The sequence below is a fragment of the Anabrus simplex genome, chromosome 5 (assembly GCF_040414725.1).
Source record: "Anabrus simplex isolate iqAnaSimp1 chromosome 5, ASM4041472v1, whole genome shotgun sequence".
NCBI classification, from domain to species: domain Eukaryota; kingdom Metazoa; phylum Arthropoda; class Insecta; order Orthoptera; family Tettigoniidae; genus Anabrus; species Anabrus simplex.
This window is the reverse complement of record NC_090269.1, coordinates 56,826,177-56,848,718: the sequence shown is the minus strand read 5'-3', so window position 1 is coordinate 56,848,718 and position 22,542 is coordinate 56,826,177. Positions and strand designations below refer to the sequence as shown.

General features: G+C 39.1%; 1 protein-coding gene across 5 annotated transcripts in view; it reads left to right on the top strand.

Moving 5' to 3' along the window:
- LOC136873739 (phosphatidylinositol 4-phosphate 5-kinase type-1 alpha) overlaps positions 1–22,542 on the top strand; it is a 561,879-nt gene that overhangs the window by 94,414 nt on the left and 444,923 nt on the right. For all 5 annotated transcript variants that reach the window (XM_067146914.2, XM_067146913.2, XM_067146910.2 and 2 more), the window contains exon 3: positions 17,544–17,675. In XM_067146914.2, coding sequence (XP_067003015.2) covers positions 17,544–17,675 — 132 coding nt within the window. The remainder of the gene's footprint in view (positions 1–17,543; positions 17,676–22,542) is intronic.

Sequence of the window (22,542 nt, the reverse complement as noted above, 5' to 3'; positions counted from 1 at the left end):
GCTCAAGGCTGTTCTCTGCTAGACTTCTCTAGTCGCGGTTCAGGCCTCGTTTTACCCTACGTGCGCATGATTTTACGTCTTAGAATATTGCTAGTGAAGGGGAGCATTGCATGGGTAAGGTTATGTTAATTTGCATAGCTCTAAACATTATCCCAGAAATGCGACAGAGAAGTCACCATACATCATTTCTCATGTGAAGACTGGGTTAGGGAATTTTCATTGTAATACCAGGCTCTATTGCCTACTATCAGTCACAAAGAAGTTAGTCAGTTTACATTGTAATGGCAGACACTCACTCTCCACCTGCCTTTTTACATCTTCAGAAAGACTGATTTTCCCCAACTGAAATTAACATAATTGATTGCAATGATGTCGGTAGGAATGTCACAATTATAAGCAATGTTAAAATATGAAATACTTGATCAAATGAAAAGAACGCTCATTTTCTCACTTTTAACGAACCGTACTACACTGCCGATCTAACAGTCCAAATTTCCAGAGCTGGAATGACCAGGCCGCAGACTGCCATGAACACTTCTCTGCCATTATTCCGTTAAGTGTGCACACTGCTCATTCCAATCAACGAATAGCTGGAATACTATGATAAACCGGTGTGTTACATACCAGTAGTATCAGAAAATGTATGAACCAGAGAAAACTCATGTTAAAGAAGAAAGTTGTCTAATTCCCCACCTACTTCCAACCAGTGTTCAGGCAGGCTGTTATACTGGGTACACAGCAGTCATCCCACCCATTGGAGATGAGTAGCAGCAGAAGAGAGAGATTATCACAACAAACAGTGGTCAATGTAATGTTATTGTTAATCAATTTCATGAGCTTTCGATATTGTTGGCCTTCAAATTTAGTTCTCTACCAAATCTGTGATAAAATTGCCTTCCCCTAAACTACCATATCATCCAATGTGAATAAAATTATTTATAGCCTAGACTGTAGTACCTTATTCCCTGACTTTACATATTGATTTTCATTAAATTCTGTTTACCCATTTTATTGTGGCTTGGCGTTGATATAGACTCGGCAACAAAAATCCATATTCATGAATATCTCTTGTTATCATAGCTGGTATGATAAAAATGTATTATATAAATTATTGGAAATTTAATTCTTTATAACTTTCATTATGCAGTATTTATCGATAGGACCACTAATAACATAAATATTTTAGAATTAAATTTTAGGCCTTCCCCAAAACTATGATTTCACTCAGTGTGAATAAAATCATTTATAGCCTAGATTGTAGTGGCTCATCCCCAGACTTCAGCTGCCGATTTTCATTAAATTATCTTCAGCCATTTTCTCGTGATGCGCGTACAGACAGACAGACAGACAGTTAGACAGAAATGACAGAAAATTAAAAAGTGCATTTCCTTGTTAGTGTAGACATAAACCGATACAGAAATACCATTCTTTTTCAATTTTGAGCCTCGTACAGACAAAACTCTTATTTTATGTATATAGATATACAAAAATAGAACCAAATCTTCATGAGTAAAAAACAAAGAAGGAATATTACTGGTAGACAACGATAAGATATGTGCTCGATGGAAAGAACACATAGAAGAACTGTACGATGATAAGGACTTCAAGAATGATAATGAAGACATCAATGACTGTGGAAGAGAAATGCAAAGTCCTCCAATCATGAGACATGAATTTGAACATGCCCTTCAGAGTCTGAAAGAAGGAAAAGCAACCAGTGTAGATGACATCCCAGCAGAATTACTGAAAAATTTAGGTATCAACATGAAAGACCAATTATTCAGAGTAAGAAATGAATGCTACGAAAGAGGAATCTTGCCAGAAGACTACACACAATGCAGAACCATTACCATACCTAAAATAGGAAGGGCAGTGGACTGCACCAATTATAGAACACTATCAATATTAACACATGCCTCCAAGATACACATTAACATAGTTAAGAACAGAATAAAAGGAAAAGTAGATAAGTATGTTGGAGAAGACCAATTTGGATTTAGAGAAGGCAAAGGAACAAGAGAAGCAATTCTGGCCTTACGCATGTTATTGGAGAGAAGGATGGAATTAAATAGAACAACTACCTTACCTTCATTGACTTAGAAAAAGCTTTTGACAATGTGAACTGGGAACTGCTGTTTAGAACTATGAGGAAAATAGGACTGGACTGGAAGGATAGAAGAATGATTAATCAACTCTATCTGAACCAAAGCACAAAAATAATCATCAGTCAGGTAGAAGAAAAGGCCAGGATTAGGAAAGGAGTTAGACAAGGTTGTCCCCTATCACTGTATTTATTTAATACTAGCTGATGTACCCATGCTTCGCTACGGGATTCTCAGAAAGACTGACTTTGTGGTTTTCTTAACCTGAAATCAACATAGGTCATTACAAAAACGTAAGTATGAATGTAGCGATTAAAAGCAATGCTATCATATAAAATACTCGATGAAATGGAAAGCCGCACGTTTTATCACTTTTAATGAACAGTGCTGCGGTTAGATTGCGGTGCCAATCTAACAGTCCAAAGTTCCAGAGCTGGGATGACCAGGCCGCAGATTGCCATGAACACTCATCTGCCATTATTCCGCTAAATATGCACACTGTTCACTCCAATCAGTGCCTCAGAGTAGGGATTGAATAGCCCGAATGCTATGATGATCCAGTGTGTTACGTACCAGTAGTATCAGAAAATTTATAAACCAGGGGATTGTCATGCTAAAGAAGAAAGTTATCTAACTCCCCAGCTACTTCCTATCAATATTCAGGCAGGCTGTTACACTCTGTACGACTGGGCGAGTTGACCGTGTGGTTAGCGGTGCGCAGCTGTGAGCTTGCATCTGAGAGATAGTGGATTCGAACACCATTGTCGGCAGCGCTGATGATGGTATTCGTGGTTTCCCACTTTCACACCAGCCAAATGCTGGGCCTGTACCTTAATTAAGGCCTAAGGCACTCCGAGCCCTTTCCTATCCCATCGTCGTCATAAAACCTATCTATGTCGGTGCGACGTAAATCAAATAAAAAATACTCTGTACGCAGCAGTAATCCTATCTACCGGAGATGAAGGGCAACAGATGACACAAAGCACATCACGACAAACAAAAGTCAATGTAATGTTATTGTTGATCAATGCTATGAGCTTTCTATATTGTAGGCCTTCACATTTAGTTTTCTTTCGACTCTGTGATTTGTAAAATATTTTATACCATAAACTGTAGTTTCTTATTCTCCGACTTTACATACCGATTTTCATTAAACACTGTTTACCTATTTCTGGTTACTCGGCGCTGATATGGACTAAGTAACAAAAATTCAAAATCATGAATATCTTTGTCATCATAGCCAGTACGGTAACAATGTATAAGACATGAATAATAGGAAATTTAATACTATATAACCCTAGTTATGTAGCATTCATCGATTACACCTCTTAATAAGAAATATTTGAGAATTACAGTTTAGGCATTCCCCTAAACTAGCATTTCACTCAGCGTGAATAAAATAATTTACAGCCTAGACTATAGCGACTTACTTCCTGACTTTGAATACCGATTTTCATCAAGATAGGACTACTAATACAACAATATTTGAGATTTATATTTTAGGCCTTCCCCTAAACTACCATTTTTCTCAGCATGAATACAATTATTGATAGCCTAGATTGTAGCAACTTATTCCCCAACTTTGCATTTTCTTTAAAATACGACCACTAATAACAAATAGTTGAGAATTCAATTTTAGGCCTTCCCCTAAACTACCATTTCACTCAGTGCGAATAACATTATTGATAGCCTAGATTATAGCGACCTATTCCCTGACTTTGCATACCAATTTTCGTGAAGATACGACCACTAATAAAATAAATATTTGACAATTAAATTTTAGGCCACCCCCTAAACTACCATTTTTCTCAGCGTGTATAGCCTATATTGTAGCGAATTATTTCCCATCTTTGTCTAGCGATTTTCATTAAGACACGACCACTAATAACATAAATATTTGAGAATTAAATTTCAGGCCTTCCCCTAAACTACCATTTCACTCAGCATGATTAAAATAATTTATAGCCTAGATTGTAGCGGTTCATCACCCGACTTTACATTCCGATTTTCATTAAATTCTCTTCAGCCGTTTTCTCGTGATGCGTGTACAGACAGACAGACAGACAGACAGACAGACAGACATTACGGAAAAGTAAAAAATGCATTTTCTTGTTACTGTGAACATGACCGATACAGAAATACCATTCTTTTCAAATTCTGAGCAATGTACAGACAAAACTCTTATTTTATATATATAGATGTTCATTGAGGAAGCTATTCAGATCATGAAGGAGAAGACAAAGGGAATAAAAGTCAATTGTGAAAGGATACGTTGTATTAGATTTGCAGATGACATCGTATTAATTGCAGACTCAGAAAAAAAAAAAAATGAATAGAATGCTGAAAGTCCTCTCAGGCACTCTTAAACTATGGAAATTAAAAGTAAACAAATGGAAAGCGAAAGTAATGGTAGTGTGGAAAAATATGGAAGAAATTAAAACCAATATAAAAATTGATGTCAGAATTGATCAGGTGAAACAATTCTGTTATCTTGGTGGTATGATAACAGAGGATAATAGATGCTTCCTGGAAGTAAAGAGAAGAATAGCATTGGCAAAACAGGCATTTATGAGTAAGAAACACATTTTAACCAGCACACACATGAATATAGATGTCAGAAAATCCTTTGCAAAATCATTTGTATAGAGTACACTTTAGTATGGAAGTGAGAGTTGGACTCTGGATAAATTAGAAAGGAATCGACTTGAAGCTGCTGAAATGTGGATATGGCAGAAAATGACCAGAACGAGCTGGAGGGAAAGAAAAACCATCCTGAAAGTCTTAAGGGAAGTTAAAGAAGAGAGAAGATTTTTAAATGAAATGGAAAAGAGGAAGTTAAAATTTATTGGACATGTCATCAGACACAATACTTTCATCACTAACATACTTGAAGGGAAAGTGGTAGGAAAGAAAGGGAGAGGAAGACCTAGGATGAAGTATTTGGACATCAAGAAGAGGTTAGGTTGTGACAATTACATGGAACTGAAACATACAGCCAATGAAAGAAAAGAGTGGTTGCATCGACAAGGCATTAGCCTTTAGAATATTGATTGATTGATTGATTGATTGATTGATTGATTGATTGATTGATTGATTGATTGATTGATTGATTGATTGATATCAAATGCTTTTTAACATTATAACACTTCAAGGCTGAAGAATGACCACAGGGGCCAAAACATGTACCTTTTATGGCTTAGTTTCTTGAAGTTTAAGACATGCGGGGTATTGACTAAGGTGGACCTTATAGTTGTATATCTTCTTACACAGCCAATACAGAACAACACTAAACATGAGATTCTGATACTGCGACTTCTGTTTGTACACATCATTTACTTATAAGCGGTCGTTTCTAAATAGCTAGTAATGAAATTATTTTAGTTTATCAGTCCACTTTACTGGGCATTCTCAAGTGCTGTGTAAGACGGGGAGAAGAGATACTTTGCCCACGATGTGTTCACCAGGGTTCTTTTACATGCTGATATACACAACATTCCTCCATACCTGGCTTCATTCCTATCAATTGGGATGGTGTGGTATTGTCCACCGAGCAGATTATTAAGGTACTAAATCATTGGTTTCAAGCTGCAACAACTCTTCACACTCTGGTATCCAATCTGTGAATTACCAGAAACAACCAAGAACCAAGTGAATAGAGCTTTACTGGCAGGTGCCTTAACATGAAAAGGCATAATTTCTTAGAGAACCATTACAGTTACAAAGAAAATGGATATGACTTTATAGAAAACTGAATTTTAAGTCCACATTCTGGGCTTTATGTTGGTTTCTAGAAGATCAAACATGCACAAATTCAGCAAACACATGATCCTACTTATTAATGGCTACAGTTTGGAAACAATTAATTATTGAAAAATTAGAATAGACCTGTATTAGATTTGAATATCTGAGATGCATCCATTCCGAATTTCAGCTAAATTGGTCATACAGTTTTGGTGTGCTTAAGCAAGAAAGAAATGGATACCATCTCATTTTAAACTATTATGTTATTTGTTTAAAAATACACTGTCTGACAAAAAAATGTTAAGCACCCAGAAGGAGTGGTCCAATATTATCCCATTTTGGTATACATGCATACCATTGATGTGTGTGTAAATGATTAAATTTAAAAGGATCTGCAATGTGTAAAACGCCCACCAGAGTGCATTCGTGATGGCACCGTCCTGTTGTTAAGTTATTACCAGTCAACTGCTGTGAGTCAGACATTTAAGCAGGATCTGCAGAGACGACTACGTACAGTACTTAGGACCCACAATGCCTCGCAAACGCATTAGACAACCTGTCCACCAATTGACAGCATTTGACAGAGGCCGCATTGTGGGACTGCATGAGGCTAGTTGGTCGTATCGTGCAAATAGGTACATGAGGGCACCCATCCACGTCGTACAGGTTCGGGTCGGCCAAGAAACACCACCTCGAGGGTGGACCGTCGTATGGTGCGCCAAGCATTGTGGGATCCCGTAACTTCGACACTCACCATCCGCAAACACGTACTGGAGATTCTACGATGTCTTGTGAGTTCCCGCACAGTGTCTTGACGACTTGCATCCGCTGGATTGGGGTCCTACCGCTGCATGCGTCAGTCGCCATTGACACCAGAACACCAACGCCTGCGTTTGGAATGATGCCTTGCCCGGGAGGCATGGACAGAGGACGACTGGTGTCGCATCATGTTCAGCGATGAGTCCTGCTTCTCCATAACGTTCATTGACCATCGTGTGCGGGTTTGACGGCATCGAGGGCAGAAGGCAGATCCTGCCCCTATTGTGGAAAGACGCTCGGGCACCATGGTGTGGGGAGCCATACGATATGCATTCAGGTCACCTCCTAATAGTGCTTCGACATACTTCAACGGCACGGCAAATCATCACAGACATTCTGTGTCTGCACGTCCTACCCCTTATGTCACAGCAACCTGGGACAGTGTTCCAACAAGATAATGCATGTCCACACACAGAACGTGTGTTTATGGACTGCCTGGAGCATGTTGAGATCCTCCCGTGGCCTGCAAGGTACACGGACCTCTCCTTCATTGAACACATGTGGGATGTCATTAGAAGGGGTCAACTCCGTCCCAGTACTAACCTGCAGGATCTGAAGGGACAGCTACAACAACTGTGGACGAACTTGCCTCAGGAGAGGATCCAAAGGCTGTTTGACACCATTCCGAACCGCATAAGGGCATGCGTTAAGGCCGGAGTCTAAATTCTGCCCAGTAGTTTTGACATGATGACATTTTGCAAGAAAGAAAGACAGACATCGTTTCATATTTATTATATAGATAACATTTTACTGTTATTAAATGTTCATAAAAATATAGAAGATAAACATGATATGTAGATGAATTATTCAATGATTTGTAGACATGATGAAATACAGAATCCAGATTTATATGGAAACTTTTCTTCTTGCCTTTCAAATAATTGTTAGAACTTTCTCCCAAATGTATCATTAAGAAGATGCTGTACCTCCACTCAGTTTTTGTGTTATTTATAACTTTAGAGGAAAGAAAATAGGGGATAAGAAAACAGCCTTTCAGTTAACTAAAGATTCAGAACATAAGTGATAACAATTCTATCAACCTGTCCAAAGAAACTGAAGATTGAAGAAGTTGGTAGTTGAAGAAGAAACAGGTCATGTTCTCTAAATGAAACTCGAGGCTGCAGGAAAGAAATTGTGGCAACAGAGCACATCCTGTAAGTAGTTAGTGCCAGCAACAGAGTGTAGGAAGCAAAATTTTCGGTACATAAAATTCATAAGCAATTTATTAATGACCTTAAAGAGCTTTTTAAGACTTAAAGGACCTGACGGACAAAATGCATCAACTGGTTTAATACATATTTGAGACTTTCACTGTAGGTATCTGAAGAAAAAAGAAATTAAAAAAAAAAAAAAAAAAACATATTTTTGCATCAGAAGCTTGATTGCATTGTTCCTTATGTGCTTGCCTCCTTTGATCAAGGTAAGAGGGTGGAATCACAGCATAGTTGGTTGGCTTTAAAGTGTGTTAAAAGTGAGGGACCTCTATTGGTAGATTTACCGGCACATTAGAAAACACCTTTCGATGACAAAGTTCCAGAACTCTCAAGTCTGTTTAAACTGATAATGAAATGTATTTAATACACAGCATTAACTGATTTTAGTTCATTTAGGTACCGTACTTGCAAGTTTTTGTGACCAGCAGTAGAATTGTTGCATGGCAAACTACGTCTCTCCTTATCTTGCCTAGTATGCCTCATTTTGGCATCACCATCGGGTATTGTGGTTTCACTATAACTGCATAAACGTTGCTGGTTCCATTTGAGGATCCAACGAGCCTTTGGGCTGATGACCTAACAGAATATAGTGACTGTTCTTTGTCGTATCAAACCTACTTGAGATTATGTAGTTGCTGCAAGCATGGGGAATTTATTAAAATTATAAGTTCGGGAGATTGTGGATTCAAACTACACTGTCGGCATCTCTGACGATGGTTCTCCATGGTTTCACACCAGGCAAATGCTGGGAATGTAACTTAGTTAATGCTATGGCTGCTTCCTGACCACTCCTAGCCTTCCTACCCCATAGTCACTGTAAGACCTATCTTGTGTCGGTGCAACATAAAGCAAATTGAAAAAAAAAAAAAAAATTAAATGAGTAATTGGCATGATCTCTTGAAATTTGAGTTAGTAAGAGTCTCATAAAAATTACTAAGATTGTCAATTAAAAGAACGGGTTGGTTGAGAATTTTGACACCACTGATAGCTTGTTATACAAGGGAAAACAAGTCATGCAAGACTTATCAGATGGCTGTTCCTGTCTAATGCTTTCTTTGAAATCTCTGCTTTTGAATAATGATACCGTATAATAAACAGGAAATCGATTTCTATGTAAATACCTATCTCTGTACGAAACTAAAATTAATTATATTTCTGATTATCTTTACAAATCATGACATATGGATTTGAAAAATGCAGTGTTTATTTTCCATATTTTGGAGTTCAGCACATATATTCCATATTCTTAGTCATTAAAATCAGTATAGTCCATATTTGGGCTAATAAGTATTAAATTAAGACTGTGTCTGCCCTGTAATTTCATAACTCAGAAAATCTCATTCATCAACAGTGTGCCAGTGGTTTCCCGATTATTTTTTAATTTGGGCATTCCCTTTCATTGACTCATACCTCCATCTATTTCACTACCTGTCATTCACAGTTTAACAGTGAGATGGGTCATACGTACCACTATGTCTACAAGTACAGTGTGTTCAGTTTTATATTGATACTCGTTGAAGACATCAACATTGTTAAAATATGACTGAAATAGCAGAGTCAACCAGTTTAAAATTAAAAATGTATGTATCAGAATTTAAATTCAAATATTTGCCTCTATTGCTAGTATCATGAACACTGTCATATTCCATGAAGTCAGTCTTTTTTACTCCCTGCCTTATCAAATCAAATCAAAATCTCTTTATTTGCAAATGAGGTGTCTACCTCAGTGGCAAATGGTACACTAAAATATATTATTGTCAAGAACTAAATATTAAATTAACAAGAGAAGAAAATTTTCCCAAAATACAATATTATACAATTTACGCTAACAATTTTTTCTATTAAACACACAGCTCATCCTTAATAAATTTATATTGTTTACAAAATTCTACTTATTATATCTCCTGTACTACTTACAAATATAGTCAACTGATATACAGTACATGGAATTACTTCAAATGATACTATACAACTGGTATAAGATTAAAATTTACATTGCATTTATTTACTTTTTTTTTTTAACCATTCTGGAGATGTGTGGAAGTAGGAGGAAGGGAACAGGTAGGAAAGGGAAATGTAGAGTATAGGATAGGAAAAGACAGGTGGAACAGGGTCATAGGAGGGAGAAAAGGGAGGACGAAGTAGCTTCTGCAGCTATCAGGAAAGATAGGGCTAACCAGGTGGGGAGGGGGTCAAAGGAGGTGGGTAGGGTTGAGGCTCTGGTCATGGGGGATTCCATCGTTAGACATGTGGGGAAAGTGTTTGGAGGAAAAGGAACCAGGGTTGAGTGTTATCCAGGAATTAGGTTGAGGCAGATGCTGAGAAAACTAGAGAAGAAGGGGAAGGAGAAGGTGGTAGTGTTTCACGTTGGTACCAACAACGTAAGGCATGCTAATATAAGTACCAACATAGTTGAGGATGTGTGGGATCTGGTAAATGCAGCATGGGTGAAGTTTAAGAGAGCAAAGATTGTTATCAGTGGAATACTGTGTAGGAGGGTTACTGACTGGAAGGTGATTGGGGATTTAAATGAGACTATGGAGTGGGTATGTGGGAAACTGGGAGTGTTTAGACCCTAATGGATGGGTAGGAGATAGGGATCTGCGCTCAGATGGCCTTCACTTAAACCGGAGTGGTACGTATAAGTTAGGAAATTTGTTTAGGAGGGTAATAGGGAGGTACATTCAGGGAAACGGGGTTGTCTAGGGAGCGGTGATGAGGGAACAGAGATTTGGAAGTCAAGTAGGGATGACATAAAAATGTTAGTGTTGAACTGTAGAAGTATTGTAAGGAAAGGAATAGAATTAAGTAATTTAATAGATATATATTTACCAGATATGGGGGAGTTGAATCATGGCTGAGAAATGATATAATGGATGCAGAAATTTTCTCACGGAACTGGAGTGTGTATCACAGAGATAGGATAGGAATGGTGGGAGGGGGAGTATTCATTCATTCTGGTGAAAGAAGAATTTGTAAGCTATGAAAAAGTTAAAGATGAGAAACCTGAAATTCAAGGTGTAAGGCTCATTTCTAAAGATAATAGGCAACTTGATGTCTTTGGTGTGTACAGACCGGGAAAGGGTAGCGCTGACACGGATTCAGAATTATTTGATAATCAGCTATGTGGAGAAACGACATGGAAAGGAATGTGATTGTAGTGGGAGATCTTAATTTACCAAATGTCAATTGGGAAGGAAATGCAAACGACAGAAAGCATGACCAACAAAAGGCAAATCCGCTAATATGGGAAGGACAGCTGATTCAGAAAGTGACGGAACCAGCTAGAGGGAAAAATATTCTGGACGTGGTGCTGATAAAACCAGATGAGCTCTATAAAGAAACCGAAGTAATAGATGGTATTAGTGATCACGAAGCTGTTTTTGTCATAGTTAAAAATAAATGTGATAGAAAGGAAGGTTTTAAAAGTAGGACTGTTAGGCAATACCATATGGTTGATAAAGCAGGCATGAGGCAGTTAAAAAAAAGTAATTATGATCGGTGGAAAACGGTAGATAAGAATGTAAACAGACTCTGGGATGGGTTTAAAGAAATTGTTGAGGAATGTGAAAACAGGTTTGTACCTTTAAAGGTGGTAAGGAATGATAAAGACCCACCTTATTATAATAGAGAAATAGAGAGACTAAGAAGCAAGTGCGAATTGGAAAGAAATAGTTAGAAATGGCTGTGGAAGTAAGGAGGAATTAAGGGAACCTACTAAGAAATTGAATCTAGCAAAGAAGTCGGCTAAGGATAACATGATGGCAAGCATAATTGGCAATCATGCAAATTTTAGTGAAAAATGGAAGGGTATGTATAGGTGCTCTAAGGCAGAAACAGGTTCCAAGGAGGACATTCCAGGAATAATTAATGAACACGTCCACACCATATTTTGTATTGTTGTACAAGTCTACTGTTTCGAGAATCCTTTTGGAATTAGATTGAAGTTCAACTTCTGAGTACAAAGTACTGTATAGAAGGACATTCTTATTTCGTTTACCTACTAAACTGTAAGTGTGTCATTGGAATGTTTCAGGAGAGTTGAGTCGTAAAGACTAGCTTTCATTGGCTTCACAGCGGTACGGATTTCTCTCCTTGAGCATCTAATGGATCCAGCAATACTTGTACCATTACTTTTCAAATTCTTACCAAGTTTCACTGTTGTAAAAAGTTGTCTGCAGTCACGTTTCGCCCTTCTTTCGAAATGGCTCCATCAACTTCATTACTACACTTTCGGAAAGAATCTTGTCCCGTGGTCTGAGGTTGTCTTTTTCTAAGTAAGGAAACCTATTGCACAGAAACTTTGAGTCCCTGTCCACAAGAAGCCAAAACTTGGTTCCAAATTTATCTGGTTTGTTGGTTATGTGCTGTAAGAATGGACACCTTGTTTTGCTTGGAAAAAGCTGCTCATCAGCAGTCAGATTTTCACCTGATATATGTCAGTTGACAATTTTCAATGAGTTTGTTCCATACTTTGATACTAATACAAATTTATCAGTCTTCAAATGTTCTGATCTTGTAGTTCTGATGTCGAAACTCTAAAAATCTTTGGATTTCTTGAAAACAGTTCCTCTGCATTGTTTCACTGAAGAATGGTGGCCCCCCAGTTCATCAAGTTAAGTGTTACTGGCTCCAAGAACACCATGAGTATACACTAAGGCAATGAATGCCTCCAGTTTTTCTGAACTTACACTCCACAATTCATCACCTAGAACACGTTTTGCTTCCGTTTACATACAGTGTTTGATGTGTTTCAATGTAGATTCATCAATAAAAAGATGCCATGCACTCGCTACACTGTCGTCAGAAACATACCGCTTTGAATATGGAGTAGGTCCTGAATTTTCTTTCAACATGTTGTGACAGGCCATCCTGCCAGGTGTAGTCTTCCCAAACTCTCCTACAGTCCACTCCGTGATGCCATCTGTACCAAGTAGTGTATTACATGGTCCTAGGAGGCTTGTGTTGATGGGTCCCCTCTTATTTCCAGCTTTTCGTATAACATTTTCTGCTGCTGTAATAGAACAATAATTGATAACTTTCATTTCTCGGCCTATACCAGGCATAATTGCAGTCTAAATGCTGAATTTCAATACCAAAAATTGAAATGTTGACATCAAGATAATGTATATTATTATAACTCACCTGCTTGAACAATTTGGTTTTCAGCATCCTGAATCACTGCTTTCAAAATGGACACTCGGTTGGTAGTAATCTTCGTCTGAGGCTTCTTCTCATAGGTCCTCTACATCTGGGTCACATTCAACTTAAGACATATCATCTGGAATGTCATGCAGTAGAGTGAGCAATTTTTCATCGGTAAGGGACGGTGGTCTACAAGCCATGTTGTGTGACAAGCTGACGAAGCCGTGGAGCCAGACTGCCGAGAGAGATTAGTGGACAGTTGTCCCAAGGTCGTGATTGGCTCATGGAGAGAGGAGGGGTGAGGGATACCTTGAAGGGGATTGTGACAGCGGAGGAATGTTCGCTACTTTCAGAGGAGAGTGACCCATCAGCTCTCGTAGCCACCTTTCGATAAATGAATAAAGAAGAGAATGAACAATGGCCATACATAGAGTATCAGAGATTCATTGTTGTGCCTATATTATTGCAGGGAGAATAATTATAAACAAATTTTATCTCAACCAGAGGAATAAGCACATGTTCTAACACATTTTATTATGATAATCAATACAGCGGTCAAAATGACCGCTCTAGTGGTTCTAGTGTTAACTTGAACAGGACCTATCACTATGCCTTTAACCCCCTCAAACCTAACCGGCAATGCAGCACACCTAGACTCGAAGGTGATTATAGGGAGCCTTCCGGAGTTCCACGGGCGACTGGATGAGAACCCGACTAGCTTCTTCGAGAGATCAGTCAGTCTGTTAGGAAGGACTAATCTACCAGAGGACATCTTCGTGGAACTCATCACACCACAATTAAAGGGGCAAGCTGCTACTTTGTGGAATAACTTGAAGGGTCTAAATTTAAACTGGACGGACTTCAAGAGGGAATTCCTCACCAGGTTTAATTCCGAAGGGGTGAAGAGCTTCGTGAAAAGGAAGCTACTGACTTAGGCACAACCCACTGGCATAAGAACTAGCACCTTCGTCCTACAGAAGTACAAACTCTTCAAGCGTCTGCACCCGGAAGGAAGTGAAAACGAGGTCTTACCAGACATCACAGAGGTACTCCACGATAAGATTCGACCCCTAGTGAAAGTATCACAACCGAGATCCTTTGATGATCTACGCAGAATCATGGCCCAGCTGGAGGAGGAACACAAGAGCAAAGCTACGGAAGAGACCGCGCAGTTAGGGAGTGCTACCAGTGTGGAAGAGCGGGACACCTGAAGAAACAGTTCCCAGCCTTGACGTCGGAGAAACCAGGTCCGGCCCATTCTGGATTAAGGGGGGATGGGACCGGGAACAGAAATGCGTCTCAAGACCTGACGGATAAGCAACCCTAGTCAAGTAGGAGAGGGATTGGTCAGATAGTGAGTAGAATACGTGAACCCCGCCCAGCTATCATCTTAAGGACTGGCAGTGAGAATTTTTCAGCTATACTCGACAGCCAAGCAGGCCATTCATTTGTCAATGGGATTGTCGCCAGATTACTACCGCCTATGAAGTCTCACCATCTCAAAAGTGTAGTGGGAACAGCAGACAGGGTAACCTATTCCATTCAAGGACAGACTAACCTAACCTCTAAATGCATGAACATGCCTATTGTAGTTGACATTGCATTGATTCAGAACCTGATACCTGACATCATATTAGGTCACGACTTTCGTGGTGGAATACAAGGTGATCCTAGACTATGCAGCTCATGAAGTCTTTTTGGGAAAAGACAGACATCTGAGGAGGGTCACCTGGCATGATGGAAATATCAGGACTCGCACGGATAGGGAAGTCGACGTAGATTTGAGAGATATCCGGTTAACACATCTTCGACTGCCTGAAAAAGAGGAGCTGAGACACTTTCCGGAAGTCATCACCAATAAAATAGGACGGACTACCAAGGTTCCGCACATCATTGAATGCAGGGCTTTCTCACCCATCAAGCAACGTCCATTTCCAATCAACCCGGATAAGCGCAACTTCATCTTCCAGAAGATTCAAGAGTTGGAAGGGCAAGGTTTCATCGAACCCTCTACATCCTGTTGGTTTCACCTATCGTCCTACCGAAGAAGAAGATTGGGGAGTATCGACTATGTGTGGACTTCTGCAGGTTGAGTGAGAAGACTGTTAGTGATGGTTACCCCATGCCTGACCTGAAAGACTTGTTGAAACAAGTAAGTGTAGGGTTTTCGGATCTCATCTCCGGATACTGGCAACTGGAGGGCGAGGATAGTTCTAGACCATTGACTGCCTTCATGACACTGATAGGCTTGTACCAGTTTGCAATAATGCCTTTTGGATTGAAGAATGCTCCTACCACCTTCATGTTACTGACGGATAAGGTATTATCAGGATATGTTGCGAGTACATATAATTTAATCTTTTTTGCCAAGTATATCTCTACAGCATTTTAATTCACAGCAAGAATTTTCAAGAACACCTTGTACACATGAGGAAAGTACTGGAACGACTGAAGATTCGTGGACTGATTTGCCAACTGGAGAAGTGCCACTTCGCCCAATCCCGTGTAGAATATCTTGGTCATGTCCTAACATCTGAAGGCTTAGAAAGGCAACCAGAGAAGACTCGAGCTATCGAATAAGCTGAATGCTCGCGGACCAAGCGACAAGTACGTCTGGCTTCAGCTGCTGGTAGCTGGTCGTTTGCATTTATCTTCTTATACTCTCGGAGTAAGGTGTGTTTGCGTTTGAGTTCCGCTGATGGAATGTGACTCGGTGCTGGTAACCAGCTGAATGTTACAGATAGGAAGAGCAGGACCTGTTGCCTGGCTGGCCAGGTCACCAGACTTAACTCCATTAGACGTCTTCCTGTGGGACCAGCCCGATGATCTTGAAAACCTTAGAAATCTCATTATGGTGCCTTGCAGGTCTGTTAAATTTACCATGCTGCAACGTGCCAGAATGTCTGTTCAGCGACATGCGCGAATGTACATTAATAAAGAAGGTCATCAATTTGAGCGCTTTGTTAGTGAACTGGTGTTCAGGTTCTTGGATTCCTACTAACTGATCATTACATACTCGGTTCAGAAAGTTTCCAGAATTTATTGATAACACAAAACAATATACATACAAACACTATTGCACAGCATCCCCTTTAATATAGTTTCCTTCTGGAACTCCACACTTTTGCCAACGTATGTAAAGTATGAGTTCAGGCGACAACAGTTTTGGAACCAAATTCCGGAAAACGTGATACATGTTTAGATGTTTGTGAAGAATTTCATGGACACTTCCCACTGAAATTCCGACCTCTGTTGCTATCTGTCCTACACTTTTCCGTCCATTGTTCCTCACAGAATTACACATGCTGCACATTTTCTTCATTTGTTGCATTTGACGGACGGCCACTGGGTGAGTCATCTTTGATGCTAGCATGCCCATCAGAAAAACGTTTGTGCCACAAGTAAACCTGGTATTCATTGCTTCTTTGCCATAAGCTGCTTCAAGCAATCTCTACAGGAGATTTGTGCAACAACACACTAAACTTGATATTTGAGCATTGTTCTGCAGCCATCACTATTAAATGTGACGAATAAACATTCACACAGAACAACACTTCGCTATAATGCAACAGCAACAATCACTATGGTCACAATGATCGCAGGAACTTAACGGCGATGACATGATTGTTGACAACAAAAGTATTCTATGATATGTATAAATACATACATGTTGAGGTACCATTCTGGGAACTTTTTGAACCTAGTAGTATGTCGTCATCAAGTCTTACTTATCAAACAATCCTATGCAGACCCACATAAATACTGTCACCATGGATTCAAACATTCATTGCCCACAGATTTCTTACCTGGTGGGTTATTGGCACATTCTGTTTGGGCCAAATGTACGTTTCAGCATGAAGTGTTGAGTGAAGTAGGAGATTGTCATGTGTGAATGAACATAGGATCCAACATGGCATTGTGTAGCTGAAGTTTTCCCATAATTAATTTGCCGTTTATATTTCTGATATCTTGATTTGTTGTTATTTTTAGGGACTCTATGTTTAACATGGGAAGTAAAATATTTTAGTGCAGAATTATGATCTCCTACATATATTTTTCACATCTGAAAACATTTCTCAGAAGTGAAAAATGCATACAAGAAAGGCACCAGATGTCTACAGCATTGCATTATTTTAAATTTTCCTCTATTTCTTTTAATTTCTAGTTCTTAATATGTATTGTATACATACATAAATGTGTGAACTAAATTTTGTTCAGATTGAGCACTATTTACAACTTTTCTTAGTTTGTTTCATTTTGGTTGGCAGTCCTGCAGAAATGAATGCTATCTCCCATGTCCTCACTTTCCCATGAAGCCAACACTCAACAAAACTTGCATGTACAGTATATCTAAATTATCTTTCCTTATTTCCCTGTCACTCCTCATTCTCCTAGTATGCCTCTTTAGTGACACCTAGGCTATATATGACAGCGGAGTTGTGGAGGATCAAACCAGCTTTTGGGCTGAATACTTAAAAATTCAATTGTTACTGTTTATGTAAATGAAGCATATTTCTTACAGATGGCTGCAGCAGCTGCCCAGAACTCTTCTGGGCCCAAGACGCCTACAGGCATCAGCCGCCATAAATCAGAGCGGGAACGAAAGATTGGGCACAGGCGAGTTGGTGTTGGTGGTGAAATCACGTATAAAAAGGTTAGTACCAGTCGGTATATTTTTATTCTTCTGAAAGGAAATATTTGTGTGGTTAATATATACATTTTTAATTTTGTTAAAACTCACTTTGATCTTAAGTTCTATTAAAACATCATACTAATACTGACAGCTAGCAATATCAGACGTGGGATTGGCAGTTGCTTTGGCAACCCGTACATGTTTCCCAGTGTAACCCGTCCCAGATAATTGTGCACCTTCCTTTCCCTTTGACCTGCCTCTGTTTTCTCTTTTCATTTATATGCTTTGTGTGTACTTTAACCTGTGAAGTAAATATTTTCAGATTGAGCACTTTTTACGTCATAATTTGTTTACATGTTATAATTCTCATATTTAGGTCCGTATTGAAATGTACAATGAAGTCAAATAAATAAACGTTAATATTTATTTGACTTCATTACATAATTTATTGTCGAAAGGACAGCAGCAGCTTGAAAGATATTACCAGTAGCAGTGGTTAGAAAGGAAGGAAGGAAGGAAGGAAGGAAGGAAGGAAGGAAAGAAAGAAAGAAAGAAAGAAAGAAAGAAAGAAAGAAAGAAAGAAAGAAAGAACTTTGTGAAAAGCAAACAGAAGTAAGGGGAAGAGAGGTTGTTGCTGGACCATCACATACATGGTGGAAGTGAATGGATTTTGGGGTTGATGTTGCCAGTACATGCATAGTGTTAACGCATATGACCAACAGTGGCTCCTTCCCACTGAGAATAATTGTTTTGTGTGCTTTTAAAATAAGTACCTAATATGATCTCATTACAGTATTTTTTTTTAAGTGTGTGAAATATTATGTTCCACTATTACCTTTTATTTAGTGCAGTGTAAATTTGAGTGTAGTACAGCGTGGAAAAATTTTGCACATAACCTATGGTTATTATTGAACTATGTCACAACCAATACGAGGTGTCGATAGGCATAAGTGAAGGCAACTGAGAATTCATTCTCAAAAAGAAAAATGGAGAAGTAGCTTTGTTATATTTGATCATGCTCACAATATAATTTCACAATGTAATTTACACATTATGCAAATATTTTGAAGCTGCAAAAGGAAGTAGAGGGCCAGTAATAGACTTGAATAAAGTTGTAGAAAGAACAGCAGCAGCTTTAAATATATTACCAGTAACAGTGATTAGAAGAAGGAAGGAAAAGAAAGAAAGAAAGAAAAAAGAAAGAAAGAAAGAAAGAAAGAAAGAAGGGGAAGAGAGATTGCTGTTGGACATACAGAACTAAAAGCAGCAGCCCAGACTCAGCATTATGCTAAATGGTTGATCAATTTGGATAATTTTTAGTTAGGCACAAATCAGTGGAATGTGTATGCATAATATTATGAAAGGAAAGAACATTCAACTCTCTGAAAGTTACATATTAGTCAAGGAGATGGTAATTTGTTTAATGGCAGCAAGTCATGCCTCCGAATGTTACTTCTTGAATTTAATTTTCAGTTCAAGAAGTATTCAAACAAACTCCTGATGGAGACACCAAATATTGAGGTGAAGGCTGTTAGAAATGCTATTACAAATGTATTGTGTGACTCAATAAAACTCTTGTAAATGTTTGCTACACTTTAACTAAAGGGTAGAGAGAGAAACAGTGCAAGGCACGATTCAAGCTCCTTTGGTTAGAGGGAAGTAGACTTATTGTCCTAACTTCCTGGGATTTTATGCCAAACAGTTTCCTCATGTTCTGTGATAAATGGGGCTATGAGGAAATTAATGCTGCTTGCTTAGGAACTGGTTTGAAAACTGACTCCTTTTGAACATTGCCCTGAAATCCAGCATCACTACGATTATTGCTCTATATCATTCTGCGATGATGGACCATGCAGCCCAGAAAAACTGAAATGCTGACTTGGGTGAAGAAATGTCTGGCTTCAGTAAAGGGACACATCACCATTGAACCTGGTATTTTGAAGTCTGAGGTAATTGAATTGGTGGCCACTTACAAACCAAAGCCAGTTTGTCGTTGGTGAAATGACTAAAATGATTGGTCACCATGTTACACTCGTATTGTGTCCTTTTCAACCCCATTGATAATATGGACCCAATAACAACAGTGGGTTATGGTAGTTTTGAAGAAATGGTCACATCACTCAGTTTTTGTTCCAGCTTCAGTTCCCAAGTAGAAGGTGGCATTTCTTTAGAAGTGCTTCCTCTGGCTTCGTAACATGAGTCATTTTCTACAGTGATGATAAATTTTGGTTTGGTTTATTTTTAGTAGAGCAACTGGCATAATTCTTTACGTCCTGTAAAAAAAAAAAAAAAAAAGACATCTCTTTCAAGTCGGTATCAGTATTGCTAATTCATATGTAACTAACAAGGGTTTCTTGTGCTCATCATCATAATGTTAAAAGTGCTTTTTATTTTAAATTATCATCATTGTCATCATCATCATCATCTTGTGGTGTAGGATACTGGAGTCAAGTCCTAGTTGTGAACCATGGACAATGGCTGAGAAGCATAGTAAGTGGTCCTGAGAGTTCAGATACCAGTGATTGAGGAATACGAGTGGGTATCTCGGGCATATAGTTGAATCATTGCTGTCCGTGTGTCAAACTGTTATGATTATCCTTTCAACTATGGTCCCTATACTCTTACAGGGGAAATTCTCATTTGGATTACATGTATGTAAGGCTAGCACCTAACTTCAAAGAAATTTACTGAGCCTGCACAGAATGTTCTTAGCCTCAGAGCTATGGGAGTTATGGGCATCCACTTCCATGTGATAGGCTGAGACCCCTTGGAAACAACTTGATGAATAAAAAGGAATTCACTGGAGGTACAGTAAAACCTGCCTGTAGTGCAACCTTCATGAACGGGAAAATTGTCCATATCAGAAAACTTTCTCTGTCCTGTGAATAATGGTTTAATGTTAATGTAAATTTAGCTGTATTTAGCGTAACCTGCTTGACGCAGGAACAAAAGGATACTCTGCTATTACAACCGAAAAAGTATGTAAATTTCCTTCCTAACCCTTTTCAGTACTTCTTCTTCCTCTTTGTATCTGTTTACCCTCCAGGGTCGGTTTTTCCCTCGGACTCAGCGAAGGATCCCACCTCTACCGCCTCAAGGGCAGTGTCCTGGAGCTCCAGACTCTGGGTCGGGGGATACAGCTGGGGAGGATGACCAGTATCTCGCCCAGGCGGCCTCACCTGCAATGCTGAACAGGGGCCTTGCGGGGCGGATGGGGAGATTGGAAGTGATAGACAAGGAAGAGGGAAGGAAAGGGCCATGGCCTTAAGTTAGGTACCATCCCGGCATTTGCCTGGAGGAGAAGTGGGAAAGCACGGAAAACCACTTCCAGGATGGCTGAGGTGGGAATCAAACCCACCTCTACTCAGTTGACCTCCCAAGGCTGAGTGGATCCCGTTCCAGCCCTCATACCACTTTTCAAATTTTGTGCCAGAGCCGGGAATTGAACCCAGGCCTCCGGGGGTGGCAGCTAATCACACAAACCATTACACCACGGAGGCGGATCCTTTTCAGTACAGTGGTGGAAATTGGTGTAAAGGCGTGTGGGGGGAGAAAAGTTTATTTACTTATTTAGTATTGCATGCATTTTTCTCATATAGTTTACAATCAAAGCATACAAAATACATTCTCATTTTACCTTTAGCGTTAGTACTTAAATAAATAAAAGAACGACGATCTAGGGGTTGAAGTTAGTATAAAGGCAGATCCACTGTTTGGCTTGTATCATTGATAAATATAAACAGTTATAGCATGGAAGTGTGTCTGCAAACTTCGTACAGTTTACATGTACAGCACTTGTAATAATGCCGCTCGGAAAGCCTCTCTCAGGTGAAGAGCAAGCAAGTATTAAGGCTTACAAAGAAGAGGGCCTGTGTAATCACCAAATTACTAAGAAAATTGGGCATTCATGTTATGTTATTGATAATTTTGTCAAATTGGGTGCACAGTATAGACAAAATAGCAAATATGGTCGGACAAGAAAATTGTAAGCATTGGAGAAGCGTTTGATTCTCTGTAAGGCAAAAGTCAACAGCTTGTGTTCCTCTCAAATTGTGACTGATTTGCAGTTACCAGTCACTTCTAGTTGCATTAGACAAATCCTGGCTGATGATGTGAATCTTTCATTCGAGAAACTGCTCTATAACCCACCTTCAAACATTGCTCATAAGGAGGCTAGATTGAAGTTTAAGGAAGAACATGTGTCGTGGACCTTAGAATGGAAGAAAAAAATATTCAGTGATTAGAAGAAGTTTAATTTGGATGGGGCAGATGGTTTTCAGTATTACTGTCATGGTCTCCATAAAGAACAAGTTCAGAGGAGTAGAAATTTTGGCGGTGGCAGCGTTTTGATCTGGGCAGCATTATGTGCTAAAGGCACTTCTGTAATAGCTTGGCTGCACCCGAAAATGAAATCTGATGATAAATACAGAAATGCTGGAGTTCGAATTGGTTTGTATGCATGAGGAATTTTATTTTGATAATTTAATTTTCCAGCAAGATAATGCTGCGATTCACAGATCTGCCAAATCAAAGAAGTGGTTTCAAGATAAAGGAATTACTCTTGTGAGCTGGTCATCAAGAATTCCAGATTTAAATCCAATAAAGAATTTATGGGGAATCATAGCAAGATGTTTGTATTACAATGGACAGCAGTTTGTGACTGTGGCTGAGCTACAGTTAATTATGTCTAGGTCTGCCTTAATACCAATATAAATGGTCTGTTATTGGACATTTTAAATTTTCCAGCTAACTCATTCCTGGTTGCCAGCGTTTCGCCCCCGTGTGCTAGGCTGGGCTCATCAGTTGGTACCTAGCACACCCACCAAGACAGCTTGTCAATACAATTCAAAAATGTATTATATATCTAAATCATCAAATACATATATCC